This window comes from Phyllopteryx taeniolatus, chromosome 13 (assembly GCF_024500385.1).
Source record: "Phyllopteryx taeniolatus isolate TA_2022b chromosome 13, UOR_Ptae_1.2, whole genome shotgun sequence".
Classification (NCBI taxonomy): domain Eukaryota; kingdom Metazoa; phylum Chordata; class Actinopteri; order Syngnathiformes; family Syngnathidae; genus Phyllopteryx; species Phyllopteryx taeniolatus.
In genome coordinates, this window is record NC_084514.1 from 15,990,787 (window position 1) to 16,010,925 (window position 20,139).

Below are 20,139 nucleotides of genomic sequence, written 5' to 3' on the forward strand. Positions count from 1 at the left end.
ACATCTGGAAAAGACGACGTATGTCTTTTGACAATTTGTAGGAGCAATGGGAGTTTATTACTTTTATTATTGCCCACTAAAACTTTGAGAACTTCTGTTGTCGCTACGTTTGACGCATCCAAGTTCATCTGTCATCCGTTGAAAAAGCAGCCGCCGCAGCAACGGCCGTGGAGGAAAATGCAGTAATGACATCACCTGTTGCTATAAACTATCTGATGGAATTGCTTCTGCAGTGTTTAGCAGCCGCCGTGTTTCTTCCCTTTCATGTGGCGTACCAGTGTTGCTTCTCTAATGCTGGTTACGTCAAAGGAGAGCCAAGTCTGCATTTTGCACGTCCGTGGTCATGGTATTTCAGGAGTTGATGCATAAACTTCTCCTTAAAAAAACATTCGTTGTTGAAACTCCTAGCATTTTGTTTACAAATATAACATTTCAAAATCCACATTTAGCAGCAGGAGAGTGGCTGAGAGCACCGGTGAACACTCCACTTTACACTAACATCGTGAACTGTCGGATTACCGATATAGCGTGACATTGCACTTCTGTGTCAATTGAAATTTAAATTGCAGGTTACACACGTTGTTTTACTTATCCTAAATATCCACGCAAAATTTCCAGTGTTGGGTAAGTTCATTTTCCACACCAACTAGTTAAAAGTTCAGTTCACAACTTTTAAAATTAACTGCAGTCGTGCTAAAAAATATTGGCACAACTGGGGTGCCAATATTATTTAGCTTGACTATATTATCTATTATATACATTTGTCTAAAAAAAATATTTTCTCACTATTTTGGCATTTAGCAAATATAAATAATTTGGTAAACCTAACTGACCTAAAAAAAATTAAAAAACAAAACAAAAACAAAAACAAAAAAAAGTTTAGTCTGAGCTCATGTCAGACAGTCAAGAAAAAAAACAGTGTCTTTTTATAGTCATTATTTTCCATACTAGTAGCCACCGGCAGCTTTCATCCTACAGTCGCAAAAACATGGAGAACAATTGTGTTGCTTGAATGGTATTTTTGCAAATGAGGAATTAAAACAAAAGCAGGACTCTAATCGTTAATGTGCAAACACAATCACGCAACAGAGTATATGACAAGAGCGATGGTGAAAGTCGCATTCAGTCTCAGCCATTGATAACTTTCCATTCCTCGCAGCTCTGGCAGACTATATTACAAAATATTTTCTTATCTACGCTTATATTACAAAACAGAATAAATTCCATATTATGACAGTGTGATCGTATAGTGTGCTAACTAAAGCCTTCTGATAGAAATAATAATTGTCCTAGTCATCCATTTTCACAATTGTGTATTACAAAAGAACCAAAAAACACACATTCACTCCCATTTACGGAGAGTCCCTGAACGCACCCCACGCAGTCAGGCAGCTCCGACGTGACTGGCTAATGTAAACATGAATGGCGGCTGCACTGAATCGGTTGCCAAATACAGCTTTCATCCCCCAAGATATGAATGCTCGTAAAGTGTGTTTAGCCGGATTTTCTCCTGGAAGTCCCTCACCAAACCTGCCACTCTTGAACGAAAATGAACTGTCATTCAAAAAACATTCACAGACACCAGAATGAGCGTGTTCTTAATAACGTTCATCAGGCAGAAATAAACTTCGTTCAGTTCGCATTCACCCAAAATATGAAGGAGCATACACTAAATATTTCCATGACTTTTCCAAAACTTTAAAATATTTTTCATTAACTTTTCAAGGACCTAGAAAATGCATTTTCAATCTCCACAACCTTTGCAGGTTTTTCATGACAGCACGAACTCTGCTCACCTCGACGCAATAAATGTGTCACTGAGTGTGGTGATCAGCTGTACTACAGATAATGAACATTTATAATGTGTACATGTACTATACTGTCCATTACAATAAACGCTAATATAAAACCTACATTTCAGAGAATGTATTTTATACCTCTTTTATGCAGCCATCCCTCCTTGACGATCACCACATTGGTCATGTTGGTGGACAGGGTAGAGGATCCAGGATTTCCACAGGGAGAGTCACTTTGTTTTCCCAAGTTCTCTTCACTCAGCCCGGCACACGACGCCCGTGGTTATCTATTAGTTAGAAAAAGGTAAAAATTAGCCCTATATTGCGGAGGAACACTTTTTCCTCGTCTGAATATTAACTTTCAGATCAACTCAGAAGAGAAGCAATGAGGCCCAGGAGCTGGCGCTTCATGGTTCACGCAGTAAAAGACATACATTCCATGTTCCCAATCCTGCATTAGAAAAAGCACAACCATTCTTGACAGATGGTTCTACCTGATGAACTGATGATTAACTGAGTGAGTTGCTTAATTACCACAGGTTTGGTTGACTGAAAATTAATGAATAGCAGTAGCTTAGTATGCTGCCTACAACCATCTAAGAATGTAAACAATTTTTACGTGCCATATCTGTGAGTGTTGTTGTTTTTACTCATGGCTGACCTATGGCGCATGTACACGGAAATATTGGATGGATTTCATCCAGACAAATGGACCTGATATGTGCATAACCAAAGTAACTGACACATATGACGCATTAACATTGCCAAGTACAGAACCAACATCCATATGCAATATGGTAATAGCAGAGGTCTTACCTGCTCACACTCAGAAATGACTATACAATATTACAGACAGGCATGTAAACTACACTCACTATAACATTGGTTACACGTGTACAATGATATCCAATACAAGAGCTCTGTCAGAAATTATCTCTATAGAAAGATAGCAATGCTTAGATGTGATTGACACTGTGGAAGATTATTACATGATATGTTTATCATTGTTTGTGCAGACTCATCCGACCTCAAATACATTTCAGTGCTTCTGTGCATAACTACATACAACAATTTTTAAAAATGCATGGACAGTAGATGACCACAATGTATCCCACTGGGCCTTCTCAAATTGTTTATGACACTGCACAATCAGGTTGCAAAAATAAGCATCTCAAATTAAACTATTTGCCGTTTCTCGAATGGCGTTGACCCAATTTAGAAAATATGAAAGTTTTTAGAATCGAAAAGAGATTAACATTTTTTTATAACGATCCAAATAAAACTGACGCTTATTCTATTCACAAAAGAGTCTGGTTGGAATGGACACTTCAACCTGTGTACAACACACCAAGAATTTAGAGAATCGGATGGGTTGCAGAGGAATAGAATTTTTTTGTGTGGGGAAAAAAACTGGCATTTCAGATGTTTTTGTGTCATGTCAGCGATACAAAAATCGGAAAAATTGAAAAACACCTTCAAATTACCTGCATATAACTTCATTATTTGGCAATATATCTCCATGACCAGCACGGGGGAAAATGTTAGCACATCCGTCTCACAGTTCTGAGGTCGGAAGTTCAAATCTGGGTTCTGGCCTTCCTGTGTTGAGTTTGGATGCTCTCACCATGCCTGCATGGTTTTTCTCCGGGTACTCGGTTTTCGGAATGGTTGGCTGTTTTTATGTGCCCTGTGATTGCTGGCGACCAGTTCAGGGTGTACCCCGCCTTTTGCCCAAAGTCACCTGGGATAGGCTACAGCACACCCGCGATCCTCGTAAGGATAAGTGGTACAGAAAATGGATAGATGGATGGATGGATGGATGGATGGCTTTCTTGACACTTCACGTCTTTTACTCTGGGTACCCCTTCTCCAATTGGCCGACAAGTTTCCGTTTTTAAAAGAAATCAGAATTTCTGATGGGTTCTCCAAATGTATACGTCAAAATTACTGTGACATTTTAAACTGCGTCACTTGCCCTAAAAATATCAATTAAATAGCACAAATGGAACGTCATTCATGAGAGGAGCAGTGGAATAATGTATTTTGTTTAACCAGGTAATGCAATTGAGAACAGTTTGTCATTTACAATGAGAATAGGTCATGTACTTTAGTAATTGTTTTTTTGTTTGTTTGTTGTAGATTTATTTGTCATGGAGGATTTTAGAGGCGTTTGACATGCTCATTCAATACTTTTTTTTTAAATACTCCACAAAGGTGGTAGCCACTTATAATATGGCTACTCTTAATCCCCCGGTGAGATACAATAATAAACAAAATATTGTTGAATTAATCCCTCTCTGAACTTGAATTACTTTCTTTGTAAAGGCATAGTTTTAGATGTTTTGGATCTCAGATTGTTAAGGAGGATTTCATCAGTTTCCAATGTACAGTAATTGCCTATCATGCCAAACCAGTTGACCTTTCCCTTCATTTACCTCTTGTAAATACAGGTTTGAATGCAGGAGAGAGAAAAGAAAGGATCAATTTCCCTACTTGTTCACACAAATGTCACACACTGCACCAGGCGATCTCTGCCCTTCCACTGCAATCAATTTGTCTGCCGCCACTCCATCAGAGTAAAGCCATCAAAAGAGCTCTGTGTGAGTGGCCTCAGCCAGCCTACTGCCAGGGACAATAACAGGAAGTGGCTGTGACTATTGACAGACTACAAGTCATATCAGTACAGCCCTGGGCTCAAATAAATGTGTCACTGAGTGTGGTGATCAACACACCTTTTACTGTCGTTGGGCTCACTTATATCAATGAGCAAAAAGAGTTGGGGGTTATTTTTACTCAGTGTTTTTGTTTATTGCAGTAAGGTTGTGGCGCATGTGTCCCACGGCCGAGAGTGGAAAGATCTTGGAGCTGATTGGAGTAATTTAAACACCAAGCAATTGGATCCCTTCGGCATCTCGGTGTGTACACAGTGTCACAAGCGCGCACATATTATACACAGTACACATTTGGATACTTCACACAAACAAACCGGGGCGCGTACGCCACAGCAGAAAAAGCAACACATCCACAAGAGCGGCTCTGGAGCCACAACACAGTGCTGCTGTTTTAATGGGAGTGACCTGTTGCTACTGCGGCCTGTGTGGAAAAAGCTGGGCTGCTGCCAGCGCTGCAGCCAGCAGCCACTGAATGAACCCAGTACCCTGACAGCGGGTCACATGGTCCTCAGGCCTCTGCACCGCCACCGCCTGCCTGCCTGCCTGCCTTACTGTCACTGCGGCTTTTAGTCATTCATTTTCGGGGCCAACTCATTCAGTGCAAATCAGTCTCATGAAGCGAAGATCCCACAGACACACACTGCATCTGTGACTTGAGCTAGGGAGGGCAGTCACAAGTGTTTATGGCAGGAGGAAGAAATTCAGGCCAACCCCACCACACTACTTCCTTCATCACAGATCAATGGTCGTAAGCATGTTTATGCTCTATTTTCTGCTCCTGCTGGGGCGGGAAATCGTCAGCAGCTGGTTTACAGTTGCAAAATGTATACACTTTTACTCAAGTATTTACAACATTTTGAAGTGAGCCCATACGTCATGCACACTTGGTAATGGGAAGGGATCCTACAGTGACAACCGTAATGGTTGGTCAAATAGAAAGTGTGAAGCTCCTGAGTGAAGTTCCCTGAAAATACTTTACAAATGATAACAAAGTCAAGAAAAGTGGGACTTCTAAAGCCGAATACTCCTGAAGTCATGCGAAGTAGTAACATAGTGACAAAAGTCATGCTCGCATCGCAGTCCTGGGTGCTCAGTACAATATGGGTCGATGGAACGGAATGTACATTGAAAATCAAGGAATGTTGACTCATTATGTGAAGAGACTCCCCTTCAAAGCACAAGCAATAATTTCGCTCTGCACTGCCATTATAATGTTCATAATGTTTTATTGGAATTAAAAACAGGTACATTGTTTTGTAGTTTCCTGTTAACAGCGGTCAAGTAGTTTTCATACATACAATAGTTATTGTATAATAGTTATCTTTTGTATAATTTATACATCGCAATCATTGTAGCTAAATCTGAGTAGATAATTAGTTTTTTCAATTAATTGCTAATGTTAAAATGTTACTTTATCTGCCTGTACAGTTATTAAAGGAATTATGACTCCCAAGCTTTGACCGCAGAACAGATTTAAATGAATTTTCATTACAACCTATGGAAGACCTGTTTGTAAATATGAACAAATCAGAGGTGGACCAGCAATGCAGAACAGACTGGAACACTTCTGTTGAATGAATACAAAGCCACAATTCTTATGCACTTGAACGAGCATCCGCTCGACATCTGGAGTGTCCTGAAGAGCTTCCCATGACTATTTAAAGATTCAATAATGAATATTTTTTCCTGACCTGGTTATATATGAGAGCAAGATCAATTGAGTAACTGCTATCAGGCTGCAATGTTCACAGTGCGCCGTCACAAAGTGAAGAAGGGTACGCTCGTGACGCCAACAGTGGGCGGCCATTGTGAGAAGTGTATCCTCAGTGATAAGGCCTTAACTCCTGTGGCACAAACAGGCACAATACGTCTGACTGTGCAGAGGGACAAAATTTCTCATTTCTAACAGCATTCCTCAGATTCTGCACGCGCCTGATGGCACATTTGCGTCAAAGCAAATGGATTCGGTGGGAGGCGGCTGGTATTTTCTAAATAGAACAGGCAGCGCCAAACAGTCACCGGCTGCATCATGACGCCAGAGTGTTGTGTCTTCCGCTGGTCATATGGCAAGTCCCCATGTGCACACACAGTGGAGAGACGTAGTCTCATGACCAGAAAACATATTTTGACATAAGGGCCTAAAAGGGTATAACATGCCTGAGGACATTGTACTCTGAGAAGACAAATGGGAAACCAACGGTTAGTCATTGAAGCCTTAGACTGCTAATGCCAACACATGCTTTACATTACTGCTATGTAGGACTAAAACTAACGATTACTTTCATAATCGATTAAACTGTCCATCATTTTTTCTATTAATCGATGAATCTGATTTCTTTATTTTTTATTTCCATCGCGTCATTCAAAAACAGCACATCATTTTAAGTTGACAGTGCAGAAAATGTAAAAACAAGAATTGATTATGATTCAGTTACTGGTAGGGTTGGGGATCGTTTGAAATCGAGCGATTCCGGTCCTGATTCCGATTCATAATTTCGATTGATTCTCGATTCAAATTCTTTTTGGGGTGGCGGGGTCAAAAATGTTTGCATGGTTTAAATGGGTGTCCAAATTATGAACATTTTCTTAGCAGCATAGACTAAAATGAACATTTGACTCTGGGTTCTTTATAACCAGTATCAATGTCAAACCTATGAACTAAAAGGCAGTGTGGGGAACTAATCACATTGACTTAATATTCATTAATTAATGTTTCAGCAAAAAGTTTAGATAGCATTGTTAAAATAGTTATTCGCAACTGTTTTATCACGTCAAATGGTATATATGTGCAAGTTTTAACTTGAATTCCTGTTTTAAGCTTGTAGCTTTTATTTTGTAGGGTACGCATCGAAACTCAGCATTTTGGCAAGAAAAGTAATTTTTAATTGCTTAATTAAATTAAGTTTAAATTTTGAAAACGATAGTAAACAGACGGCAAGAAAAAAGAGTAATGATTGGAACCAATCGCTAAAAAAACGATTCCTTTACCTACCCACCAATGAGACACAAAGTGTTTGTGGTACTGTGAGACAATGTTTATGTGAATTTTGTCCCAATTCATTGTGATGTAAAGTTGCTAGTTCGACCTTTGGTGAAGTTTTAGCTCAATGTTAAGCTTGTTTTTCTGTCATTGGCTCTTACATTGGTTTGAAGACTAAAATAAACGCTAAAAACCATCAGTGCAAAAGTGCAACCCGCCGTTTAACTTGTTAGCTGCCTCAATGTTTGCATGAACGTATTATTGTTTCACTCACCCAATTTGACTTCACTGAAGTTCCGCGCGGTGCAAGCTGAGGCTCGGAACGGGAGAAAGCACGTTAGACTTTTACACATGGTGAAAGCCTCCTTTGCCAATATAATCTTATTGATTGTTGCACTGAGGCGACGAGTCAGTTATTTTAACAAAGTTAAGACATTTTTGTTTGCCGCCGGCCTTGGGCACAAGCACATCTTTGTGCGCGTTCTTCTTCATTGGTTTTTGCCACTTTCTTCTTCGGGGTCGGCGGACTGTAGGCATTGAAACTGGGAACCGACATTTTTAAATCTGAACGATTCCGGGGAAACCGGAACGTTAGTCCCGGTTCCAATCGGTTTTTGATGCCCAACCCTAGTTACTGCTTTGGTCCTTAACATCAGTCAGAAAATTGGCAAAAATGTTGATCATTGTTTTTCAAAAGATGCTTGCAAATGGCTTATTTGGATGAGGCGCAAAGGTAAATCAGTCTGCTTTATTATAATAATAACTAAAATTATTAATATTTACCATTTAGAGGCTGACATTCCGATAATTTGGACAATTTTAAGTTTAACAAGCTCTCTAAACGATCAATCAATGATCGAAAATCATTAGCGATTCGCTTGATAATTGATTATTTGTTGATTAATTTGTTTAATCATTGAACCTCTACTGCTATTTATTTGGACCAAAAGTTAGCTGTCATGACAGTGATGACATAAGTTGCATAACAGTCCAGTTAGGATTCACACAGCTTTTGCATGGCCAAATGTAATCACTTTTGTTTTTACAGTTCCCTTAAGATGTGGTACATCTTAACACACATATACTGTAGATATTAATAATAATTAATAATACCAGAGCACTTTATCACCTTAAAAGATATAAAGCTACAAACAAAATGTGTTGCAATAGCAGAGGGAGAATAAGTTGAAGGAAAACTGCCCACAATTCAGTCACATAACTACAGGTAAGCATTAAAAAGCATCTAATCCAAAATGCCAACACTTTTTAAACGTTTTAACGTAACAAAAACATTAAAGCATTTCCAATAATTCCAATTACCAGTGGCTATGAGTAGCCTGCACAGGGTTAATACTTCTTATGTGTTGATTATAAGTTAGGATAATAAGAAAATAACATTGCCACAGGCTGTTTTTGGGAGACCTCTGACAAAAAGTTACGTACCAGCACATTGCTTTTGTAGTTCACAAGTAAAAAGTTGCCACATTGCCAAAAGAGGGTGTTGGAACAGAGCAACAACATGCTAGGAAAGCTAATGATACGTGTGGCTCGTACAGTATAAAGCGTAAACAGTGTTCAGAACAATGAATGGGTCGCACTTTTGTTCATCTCATTAGTTTTCCCTCATGGGCCATAAAAGTACTATAAAAACAGCATTTAGCAGCGGGGCAAAGCTTAAAGTTGCAAGTAAGTGGGCCTGAGGGCTGCGTCTCAAAAAGTGTTCATTGTCAGAAAGCAAACATCTGAAGAGACGTTCACTGTCGCTTGTGGAAAATACACCCTTACGCTACGGTTCGTTTTCGAAACTCGCATGTCTCCGTGAATTTAGCGTAACTTTTACAGCCAACGGGAGTCTCGGGAAAGTAGCACATCACAGCCTCGCATGAAGCGACAGAAAGGATTTGGGGCCTAGCAGGGCAGCTTGGGTGAGAATAACCGCATCCCATGTAAGTACAATGGGGACATACCCTGACGAGCTGTCGACCTCTTGTAGTTAACCATGCGAAGGAAACGCGGGCATTTACCTGGACAGGAATTCAACAATGTGTCCGTCTCATTCTAGTGAGCTGATTCGGCGGTATTTTAAGTTGATTAGTCCTTCAACAATCTGGACAAAAGTGCTCTCATTTACTCCGTTTCTCTTGCCTTTCTTCCACTACACCTCCCAAACGCGCTGTCTGCAATGCCTCTGTGGCAGCTTGCTCTCCCGGGTCCTAGAGCCGACGGTTGCTATCGGTCGTATTTTTTATTTATTTATTTATTTTAAACCTGTTTTTAGAGGTGCCTCTGGTGTGTGCGTGCGCGTGCGCGTGACCTTGATGAACTTTGATGTCCTCTGTTGTGAGACAGCACTGCAGTTTAAAGAATAATTTCCTTCGGCACAAAGAATGAACGTTGCCATCTGCCCCACACACACTCAAGAGCAACATACCATATTACAGAAGACGGAGTAATGTTTTTATTTATATTTTTTACGCTATATTATGCAATTTTTTTTATCGCGGTGGCAAAAGTACTCACACTCTGTACTTAAATAGAAGTACAGTTAATTGTGTTTTAAAAAGCCTCTGGTAAAAGAAGAAGTTTCTGATTCAAGTGCAGACTCTTAAACATAATTACAAAAGTAAAAATGAATTTTTACTGTCAATTATATCCAATACCCGTTTTGATAACTTAACTTATTTTTTATAAACCAAAACAATGTGTTCCCAGTTTTTTTTTAACATTGTGAATTGGCTAAAGAAAAATGCAAAAATTAATGATAACTGAAAAAAATTACCTTAACTCTATTAGCATTTTTCACATTACACAGATTATTTTTGAGTGGCAGAGGCTGGTGGTTTTTAGGCTTGCACAAGACGCATCGTATTCACCAAGAATCCTTCTTGAAGCCGACATCATCCAACAATTGTCCTGAAGAAAGCAATGGATTGGGAATATCTTGCTTCTGGGATTCTGTTGCGGTTCAGATTCCTCCACGTCTCTCCTGTCCCTGTTTTTTTCCACCTTTATAACCCCAAAATCTCAATCAAGATCTCAATTGTGGTTGACTTTACCTCGCTCAATGTCCTTTTTGTCATGTTGTCATCTGCAGAGCTAGAAAAAAAGTAACGGGCCTTTGACAAAGTAGGGAGTAGAAAGTACAGATATCTCTTTTGTCAGAAACATACTCAAAGTACAGATACCTGCGAGTACAGTAACATTGTATTTGTACTTTGTTACTTCCTACCACTGCTTTTTACAATGCACCCTAATTTGTGGCTCCAGTGTGTACTTGCAACAAAGGAGAGATATTTAGTTATCTCAGAAAGGCAGCACAGTGAACTTGTGGTCTAGATATCTCCCTCACAGTTGGTTCTGGGTTCAAATCTTGGCCACAGCCTTCCTGTGTGGAGTTTTCATGTTCTCCCTGTGCTTGTGTGTTTTTTCTCCAGGTACTCAAAATTCCTCCAAAAATGTTCACTGAAAACTCTAAATTGTCCATCGGTGGAAATGTGAGTGTGAATGGTTGTTTGTCTATATGTGCTCTGCAATTGGCTGACGACCATTTCATTGTGTACCCCGCCTCAAACCCAAACTCAGCTGGGATAAATCCATGCTCACCCGCGACCACAGTGAGGAAGTTATCCGTCCATCCATCCATTTTCTTTACCGCTAATCCTCACTAGGGTCGTGGCCTGCTTGAGCCTATCCCAGCTATCTATGGGTGGGAGGTGGGGTACACCCTGAACCGTTCGCCAGCCAATCGCAGGGCACATAGAAAACAAACAACCACTCGCACTCACATTCACACCTACGGGCAATTTAGAGTCTTCAATCAACCTACCACACATGAGTGCCCGGAGAAAACCCACCGAGGCACGGGGAGAACATGCAAACTCCACACAGGCGGGGCTGGGATTTGAACCCCGGTCCCCAGAACTGTGAGGCAGATGTACTAACCAGTCGATCACCGTGCCAGCAAGGAAGTTATCATTAATAGTAAATGGATGGATGGATTAGCTCAGAAATTAATTTTTAAAAGAGGCTTGACAAAGTGACTTCACAACATCCATCCTGTGCTGCAGCCTATTCCCGCTGACTTTAAAACGAAAGGCAGGGCACACTCTGGAGTGGTCGGCATCAGGGCACACAGAGACAAACAACCATTCACAGTCACATTGGCAATTTAATGGCTTCAATTGACCTAACGTGTATGTTTTTGGAATGTGGGAGCAAGCCGGAGTACCCGAAGAATTGGACTGATATTCTAAACCGAAACTTCTGAATTGTCAGGCAGATGTGCTAACTACTATTTCAGTATGCTGTCTGATTTTGCAGTATTTGAATGTAATTTAAATCAAATCAAAAATGTAATCTCATTTTAGTAGTAATCCTGTAAATTATCGGTTTTGCTTGATAGTCTATCACCAATTTAATTTTAATCAGTTTCAGAAAAGCATTTGGTTGTGATTTGATTTTGATAGTTTTTATAATGCTCTGTGGTCTGTCTTTCATTTATTGTGCACTTCGCGTCTCGATGCAAAAGTCCAAAAATGTTTAGTTTGTGATCCAGGAATATAATCCAGACAGCTGGAACCACTGGTTTGCAAAATTTGAAATCAATCTACCGGTAAATGACCATCAGACAATCAAACAGGTTCAGTTAGATCTTTATTGATCAACATGTAGGTCAGTTTAAAACAGTATGACATATTGATATTCAAATCATGCTTGTCTTGCAATTTGTCTACAAAAAAAAAAAAAAAATGGCTAGCATGACAGAGTTGAGTTAAAGTATTTCTAATCAGCCAACTTTCCATTAGGTCAGTTGCACCAATTTCACAGCCTAGTTAACCCTAATCTTAACATTTCAAAGTCATCATCCGGGTGCAGTATTCACTTGGAGATCTACGACTGTTTTAGTTCCTGGCTACTATGGACTAAGTGTTTGCCAAAAAATAAGGGGGGGGGGGAAACATGTTTTTATTTCGGAGTTGCTGCGAGGTGGAAATGGTTGCTGGCATTTCCTAACAAAGCCACATGAGCCATGACGTGATCAATCAAACATAACCTCTCTTGCTGGAGCAGCAGTGTGTGTCACTAAACTTGACTGAACTACATACAGCATTTACTCCACAACTATGCAAAGGCTTTCCCCCTCATTCTACCCGCACTTCAATCCATTTCTTTTACACTTAACAACCCGTATCCAAGCAAAAGTTTAGCGTTATTTTTATATCTTGCAACACATTATAACACTGCATGTGCACTCGTGTGTTTTTAAAAAGTAGAAGAGACACAGAAGTGAATGCCAGAGAATACAAGAGTTGAACTGGGACAGGTACAGGCAGGCCACTGCAGTTGGTTCAAGGTGGTACTGGTAACAGATACAGTACTCTCTCACTTTCATTAAGACCTCAGATGACTCAGATGGGGTTAACCCCTAAAAGGAATTAGTTAGATTTGTCTGGAAACATTGCAAATTTAATCTGAGAAATACTTTTCCTTCCCCATTTGTCATTTGAGATTTCAACCAAAGCTACACTATAAAAAATAGTACACAGGACACTCTGAAGAGGAATACCCTAAAGTAGGGTGCAGGCGTACCGATTTTTAACTTCTTAAATAATGTTTAAATGTGAAATCCCACACTTGACGGGGGGGGGGGGGGGGGGGGGGGGAACAATAAATAAATAAATCACCATTTGTGTTCTCACTGCTCTTATAGTGTGTGGTTGACTTGAGATAACCAACACAGCACACCACACACATAACGATAGCACCACAAATAATCAAGAAGCTCCTCCCTCAAACGTGATGTCCGTCACACAACCAAGATTGATCTGCGAGAGGCAGCATAATGCCACACTGTCTCCAGACTGTTAGAAAATACAAAGAAGAAAACAGCACTAGTATTAGTACAACTTGTAGTATTTCAAAAATAAATAAAAACAGAATACAATGATTTGCAAATCCTTTTCATCCTATATTCAACTGAATACACGACAAAGCCAAGATATTAAATGTTCAAACTGAAAAACATTATTTTTTTTCAAATATTTAGAATTTGATGAGTATAACAGATTCCAAAAAAAAGCTGAGACATGGGCATCCTTACCACTGTGTTATATCACCTTTCCTTTTAACAACACTCACTAAGCGTTTGCGAACGCTAATTGTTGAAGCCCGCGACCCTAGTGAGGATAAGCGGTAAAGAAAATGGATGGATGACAGTTAAGACTGGCAAACTGCAGTTGTCATCAACATGGTGCAGGCCGGCACCAAGTAGCCCCCAAGGACCACATGAGTAGCCCGCGGGCCTGATCGAAACATTGTGATTTCCTTGAAATTTTGTAGTGATCATTTGAAAATGGAAACACTTGTAGAGATTTATAGAAACGGGACTATCACTTTTGTAATAGGGCTGTTATTGTTTACATTGTTCTTTCCTCCCTCCCGCAGTTACTCAACCCCTCTATCCGGTTATGTCTGTCCCTCTCGTCTGTATCTCCATCCCAACCCAAACGGGCGAGGCAGATGTTTTCCCCACAGAGCTTGGGTTCTGTTCGAGGTTTCCTCCATCACCAAGTGCATGCTCATGTGGGGTTCAGTTGGTTTTCTTATATACATACACTATATTGCCAGAAGTATTCAATCACCTACCTTGACTCAGATATGAATTTAAGTTACGTCCCATTCTTAATCCATAGGGTTTAATATGACATCAGTCCACCCTCGTTAGAACATCTTACACACCTCTGGGAAGGTTTTCCATCAGGTTTAGGAGTGTGTTTATTGGAATTTATGACCATACATTTCCATTTCAAAACGGTTGGTGACCTGTTATGTTGCATAAGTTCCAGGTGACCCTGGAACAGACTATTTTTATTTTCATTAGTTCTAAAATGTCCCTGTTCAACCTTTAGAGTTTCTCTCTACACTGTATTTGGTAAACAACATTATGGGAACAGGATAGCAGAGCCAGCTGCTGGTGTATACACAAGGGCCTCTGCCCTCAGCCTCTTCTTTTGTCATTTCCCTGCTTTTTCGCTCAGATTGTCATGTGTCGAGCTGCCCCTGTCAAATAAGGAGAGACGATTGAGGGGATCCTGTCTCTTTTGCTGTTGCTGTTCAGCAGTGCACTTTGCCTCCTCCCCATCCTCCTCCTCCTCGCCTTTCTCTACTCCAGCAATGTCAGCCAAGCCTTGTTGTTCTGCAAGTTCAAAGCAAGTGAGAAACAGGAACTACGTTTACATAGTTGCACTGTGTAGTTGGTAAATTCATTGACGAACAATCTGATGCCCTTTTCTTTTACAGTTCCAGTACACAAAACGTGGCACATCGAATCACTTAATGGACTGTTGAAAGAGAATGGCTATTACTGTATATTATTATATTATATTATATTATATATATATATATATAGAGAGAGAGAGAGAGAGAGAGAGAGAGAGAGAGAGAGAGAGAGAGAGAGATTGGATAGGATAGGATAGATCACGGCCCATGTTAAGTGTGGTACACACAATGTCACCAAACAACACAGTGATCACCCTTTAAATATGCTGACTGACTGATTGTTTGAAGTTTGAAGACACCTGTGGTGATAATTTGAGGACGCATCTTGTTTGAACATGTCCCTATGGTCATATTTTAAATCTGTTCTAAGGGTTCCCTCATTTTTGTCCAGGCCTTTTTCATTAGTTTTTTTTTTTTTTAAACAATTCTGTTGAACCGCAATTCAAAAGCAATGTCTGATTTTCATTGGTTAATTTTAATTACATTTACGATTACTTTTGTTACCCCTGTGGGTTTCTTTCATTAACAGAGGGGTACCAACAATTTTGTCCATGTGTGTGTGTGTCGGTCGACCGACCGACCATTCAGTCACAAGGGAAATTCACAACAATAGCAGCTACTACTCACAGAAGGGGACAGCGGCTTTCCCTGTAACAGAAGTGAAATTACATTTCAGGCGGTTTAAGTGATCCATATTTGACAACAACAAATTTTAATTTAGACACCATTTTCATATTTTTGGACAATATAATTCATATTTCCAACAGATAAATGCCTTACAACAGGCCTGTCTGTACAGTGAAATGAGATCCAATGCAAGAGCTTAGAATACAACAATGCTCAATTGAGGTATGAATTGAAAATCACACTTTATTATTGTTGTAGTTTGCAGTTGCATTGAACTGCACTGAAAGTGGCACTAAGCAGGCCCAAAAACAATGGCATTTAAAATTCGACAGATCACAGAGAAGAGAGTAACGTCAAGAAGCATGCCAAATTTGAATGAATAAAACAAATTGATAAATCAAATCAAATAAAATCAGGTTGCAAAACATGTATAATAAGGGCCACCTCTCAGCTCTCAGACATTGTGTGTGTGTGTCGAATGGATGTGCCAAAAGTAATAAAACATACTGACGGGTTGATAGCTTATACGATATAAAATCACGTTAGGAGGCTCAACTTCAAAATTGTGGACTATAATCATAAAAATAAGCACACAAGTCAACTTAGCCTCGGCGTTGGTGACATAATGTCACAGCCAGACATGACAGGTGACGAAAGCGGCATGGTAGGAGGAAGCCCAGGTAGTTAGACAGTCGGGCACTGCCCAATTCACAAGTATCAAGTTACCCACAAAGCCATGTTGTCTGGTGAAAGTTTACGAAACTGTCGTAAAATGTGCACTGCAGTCGGGTGGTGGTGGTGATGTTCAGCTCGTCATCTACGTACGTCTTTAAACTCAATCTGTCACTTTTTTAGTTCCTCATTTTTTTGGAGCTTAAAAATATGTCACCGAGCTGTTCTGTAAATTGAGGCATCCAGCGAAGACGCATTTTCGGGGTGTAGCCATTGTTAGCTTGCTAACTGCAAGCTGAAGTGGTAAATGGGGCTTGTTATGGACACTAAGCAGTGAGCACAGCTAATTCACAACTGAGCAGCCAAACGAAATGACGCCACTTTGTACTTATATAGTGGGGGAGGGAACTCACGGGGCTTTGTTTTAGCCCCACCCACAAAATCAGGAAAATTCAATTGGTGAAAAAGATGCTTAAGCTACAGTATATGTCAACAACTCAGCACAATATTGATATAACTCTTTGCATATGTTTTCAGCACCTCAAACATATTTAATTTGTTCAGTAACAAAACATGGATATCTGCTGAGAGCCCCTTGACGCATATAGAAAGCCGTTTCTAGCCTTTGTGGTTCCTTTATCCATCTACATGAGACAGAAGAAATATTACAAACAGCTCTCAGTAAAATGCAGGGCAGCTCCACCAATGCAAACTAAAACCACAATAATGACCTTATTTTTAAATGAATACCTCTCTCACAGTGTCAATCCAATCTCGGCATCGCTGCATTAATTATTTATTAGGGATGGGAATCACAGAGTGACTATAACGATAATCACTACACAGCGAATCATTTGGCAATAATCAATGTACCGGGAAAAGCTCCAGTCATCTTTCATATTTAGTTTTGAGAACATTGCGAATTGCGAATACAGGTTAACACTTTTCCATCTGTCCATCTATTCATTTTCTACCGCATTGGGCCTCCTTCAGGTGAGCAAGAGCCTATCCCAGCTGCATTGGATGAGTGGATTGGTTGCCAGCCAATCCCAGGGCACATAGGCAAATAAACATTCACGCTCACATTCACACCTATGAGCAATTTGGAGTCTTAAATTAACCGAACGTGCATGATTTTGGAATGTAGGAGGAAGACGGAGTAACAATGTGATATACTAACTCAACTGCATTTCTCAATCTATGTAAAGGGTTTTTGTGTTAGATCGCAATAGAATGTGATGGTGTACTTAATGATGCGTATGTTTTGCATTTAAAATGTTATACTATTGTTGCCAAGTGACTATAGAGACATCAACCATTCTATTTGTGTCCCTACATTGTGTGATTGGTTTTGACTGATATTTTCCACATTCCACAACCTATTTGCAATAGCTTGTGCAGTACTTAAAACAGCAGTCCAAATTCTCCCGGGGGATTTTAAATTAGGATGCATTACAAGTCCCCTCAACCCCACAGCGCAGCTAAAGCCCGCCCTTATATGAGGAGACTGTGAACTGGTGAGGTCAGTGATGTGCTTCCACTGTGGCTGGATGGCTGCTGGTTGCTTGGCCAGTCAGGCACCAGTGGAATGCAAGGTCTTTTGTTTGTCTGCGAGAGGAGTGGGTCAGGGGGAGAATGCCATTGATAGTTGCAGAGAGGAAGAATGAACCTCCAGGAAGTGTTTTCTCTCTCTGCCTACTCCCCCACTCTCATTCTCTTTCCATCCTTCCCTATCTTTCACTGTGTGTGAGAACCTTTCGCCGTGCTGAGGCCACAGTCCCGGGGCACAACCACTGCTTTGTCTTGCCCTGTGAACACACACCCCTCCTTTACTGTGCGCCCAAGTTTGCCAGGGACATGAAAACACATGGAATCTCCTCCTATTCTTATCTGCATCACTGTTTCTGCATTGATGGTGTGCATTGAATGTTTATTTTTCTATACATCATTTGCCTCACGCACCATGCATCTTTGTGCAAGTGCCTCAGAGCGGTGTTGCTTCTCCTCACGCGGACACGAGTGAAGTTATCCATTTTGACCAGTCACAGCCAGACTAAAAATGGAATAAAGTAAGTTGACAAGAATCTAGCTGGTGGCCCCTTACGACCAGTGGCTGTCGCGTCCCGTCACATTGCTCATTCCCCCCTGTGTCAGAGCGCTGGGAGGAGCTGCAACTGGTCCTTTCAAAACACACGACAGCTGGAACACAGGGCAAAGGTGACAGAGGCTGTTGGGGGAGCTCAGAGAGGGGCATGAGGAGGAGGAGAAAGAGGGGGGCACAAGATATGAGCAGCTGCAACCTCAACTGTTTCTCCCCTGTGTTGCCATCTTTTGCTTTTACCATCACCCGACAGACTCTGGAAAATATATTTTAATTACTCAAGAGGTTAAGCAGATTTGAGACTTTTCTCTCTCCACATAAATCATCACTTGTGTCTTAAGACTGTTTGGGCTATCACAGCCAGGAAAAACAAAGCCAGTGGGTGGTTTGATGCCAGGGAATTCCTCAACTCAAAGCAGGATTAGCGAGAACGGCCCTTTAAAGTTTCCAAAAGCACTGACAGTCCAAATTACAATGCATGATTTATCATTCTTTTCAAGCAACAAATTCTTTGTGACCATAAAGTTTGTCTTTCATCCACCGTTGATTCATTTAACATTTTAGGATTTCCCTTTAAAAAAAAAAAGAAGACAAAAAGCAGGGACAGTTTAAGTTCATTGTACAAAAAAAACCCGCAAACAGACCCAAAAAAGCTACTAAAAATACCGTAGTATAATTAATAATAATCCCTTCTGAAAAAATTTGAAATTTATGTTAAAATTCAAAACAAATAAAATCTTTATAAATTCAAATTTCAAAGCTTGAAATTTGTGCTTCGATTGACTATAAAGACGGGATAAAACCTCGTGAAATGCTTTCATCACATATATATATATATATATATATATATATATATATATATATATATATATATATAGTTGGATAAGACAGCAGGCGCGAGTTACCAACGCCATTCAAAAAGTAAAAACCGTTAAATGGAAATGGGCTGGCCACGTTGCCCGAAGAGCTGACAAAAAGGTGGACCACTGGACACAAAGCGACCACAGCGAAGACCTAAAAGTAGAAACACACTGGCAACAAATTGCAAAATTTTGTTGTAGTTGGAAATGCGAAGAAGAGGCCATCATCCTGCAGTGGATAATGGCTGATGATATATATATATATATATATATATATATATATATATATATATATATATACATATATACACACACACACACGCACACACACACACACACACACACATATATCAGTATATAATATATACAGACCCTTTCCAAAAAAAATTTAATATCATTTATTCGTTTATTTATTTCCATAATTCCATTCAAAAAGTTAAACTTTCATTGATTATAGATTCAGGGCCCACAATTTAAGCAATTTCAAGTGTTTATTTTTACATAAATTGGGCTTCCAGCTCATAAAACCCATGAAATCAGGAATTCAAAAAATCTGAATACTGTGAAGAAATCACCATTTACTTCTCAGCTTTTATAGAAAAAAAAGAAAGACATTAGGCTCACATTAAATCAATCAAAATATGGTACTTTCAAAACTATGTTAATCTTCAATACTTGGTTGGGAATGCCTTTGCTTTAATCACTGCCTCGATGCGCTGTGGCATTGAGGCAATCAGCCTGTGGCATTGCCTGGGAATTATGGAAGCCCAGATTTCCTTGATGCTTGCTGTCAATTTTTCCTTTGTTTTGGGGTTATTTTCCTCTTGACAATACCCTATAGATTCTCAATGAGGTTTAAATCCGGCGAGTTGGCTGGACTATGATGGCATGGGCATCAAACCAGGTTTTGGTGCTTCTGGCGGTATGGGCAGGGGCCAGGTCCTGCTGGAAGATGAAATCTGCATCTCCATACAGATCCTCACCAGAAGGAATCATGAAGTCCTCGAAAACATTCTGGTAGACTGTTGCAGTGACCTTGGATTTAAGAAGGAGTTTATCAACAGCTGCACTGGACATTGCACCTCAAATAATGACTGACTGTGGATATTTCACACTGGACCTCAAGCAGCTTGGGTTCTGTTCTTCACCCATC

General features: G+C 40.1%; 1 protein-coding gene and 1 long non-coding RNA gene across 3 annotated transcripts in view; both read right to left on the reverse strand.

Annotated features, from left to right (window-relative positions):
- Window positions 1-9,671, reverse strand: part of akt1 (v-akt murine thymoma viral oncogene homolog 1) — a 52,902-nt gene extending 43,231 nt beyond the window's left edge. The window contains exons 1-2 of one of the 2 annotated variants that reach the window (XM_061793836.1): window positions 9,594-9,671; window positions 1,938-2,083 (exon numbers count right to left, since the gene is read on the reverse strand). In XM_061793836.1, coding sequence (XP_061649820.1) covers window positions 1,938-1,983 — 46 coding nt within the window. In that variant the 5' untranslated portion in view covers window positions 1,984-2,083; window positions 9,594-9,671. Of the gene's footprint in view, window positions 1-1,937; window positions 2,084-9,472 lie in introns of both variants that reach the window. The other variant, XM_061793835.1, reaches the window with a different exon arrangement.
- A 3,510-nt stretch (window positions 9,672-13,181) lies between these two features.
- Window positions 13,182-20,139, reverse strand: part of LOC133487879 (uncharacterized) — a 10,125-nt gene continuing 3,167 nt past the window's right edge. The window contains exons 2-3 of the long non-coding RNA XR_009791479.1: window positions 15,354-15,374; window positions 13,182-13,309 (exon numbers count right to left, since the gene is read on the reverse strand). This is a non-coding gene — a long non-coding RNA (uncharacterized LOC133487879). The remainder of the gene's footprint in view (window positions 13,310-15,353; window positions 15,375-20,139) is intronic.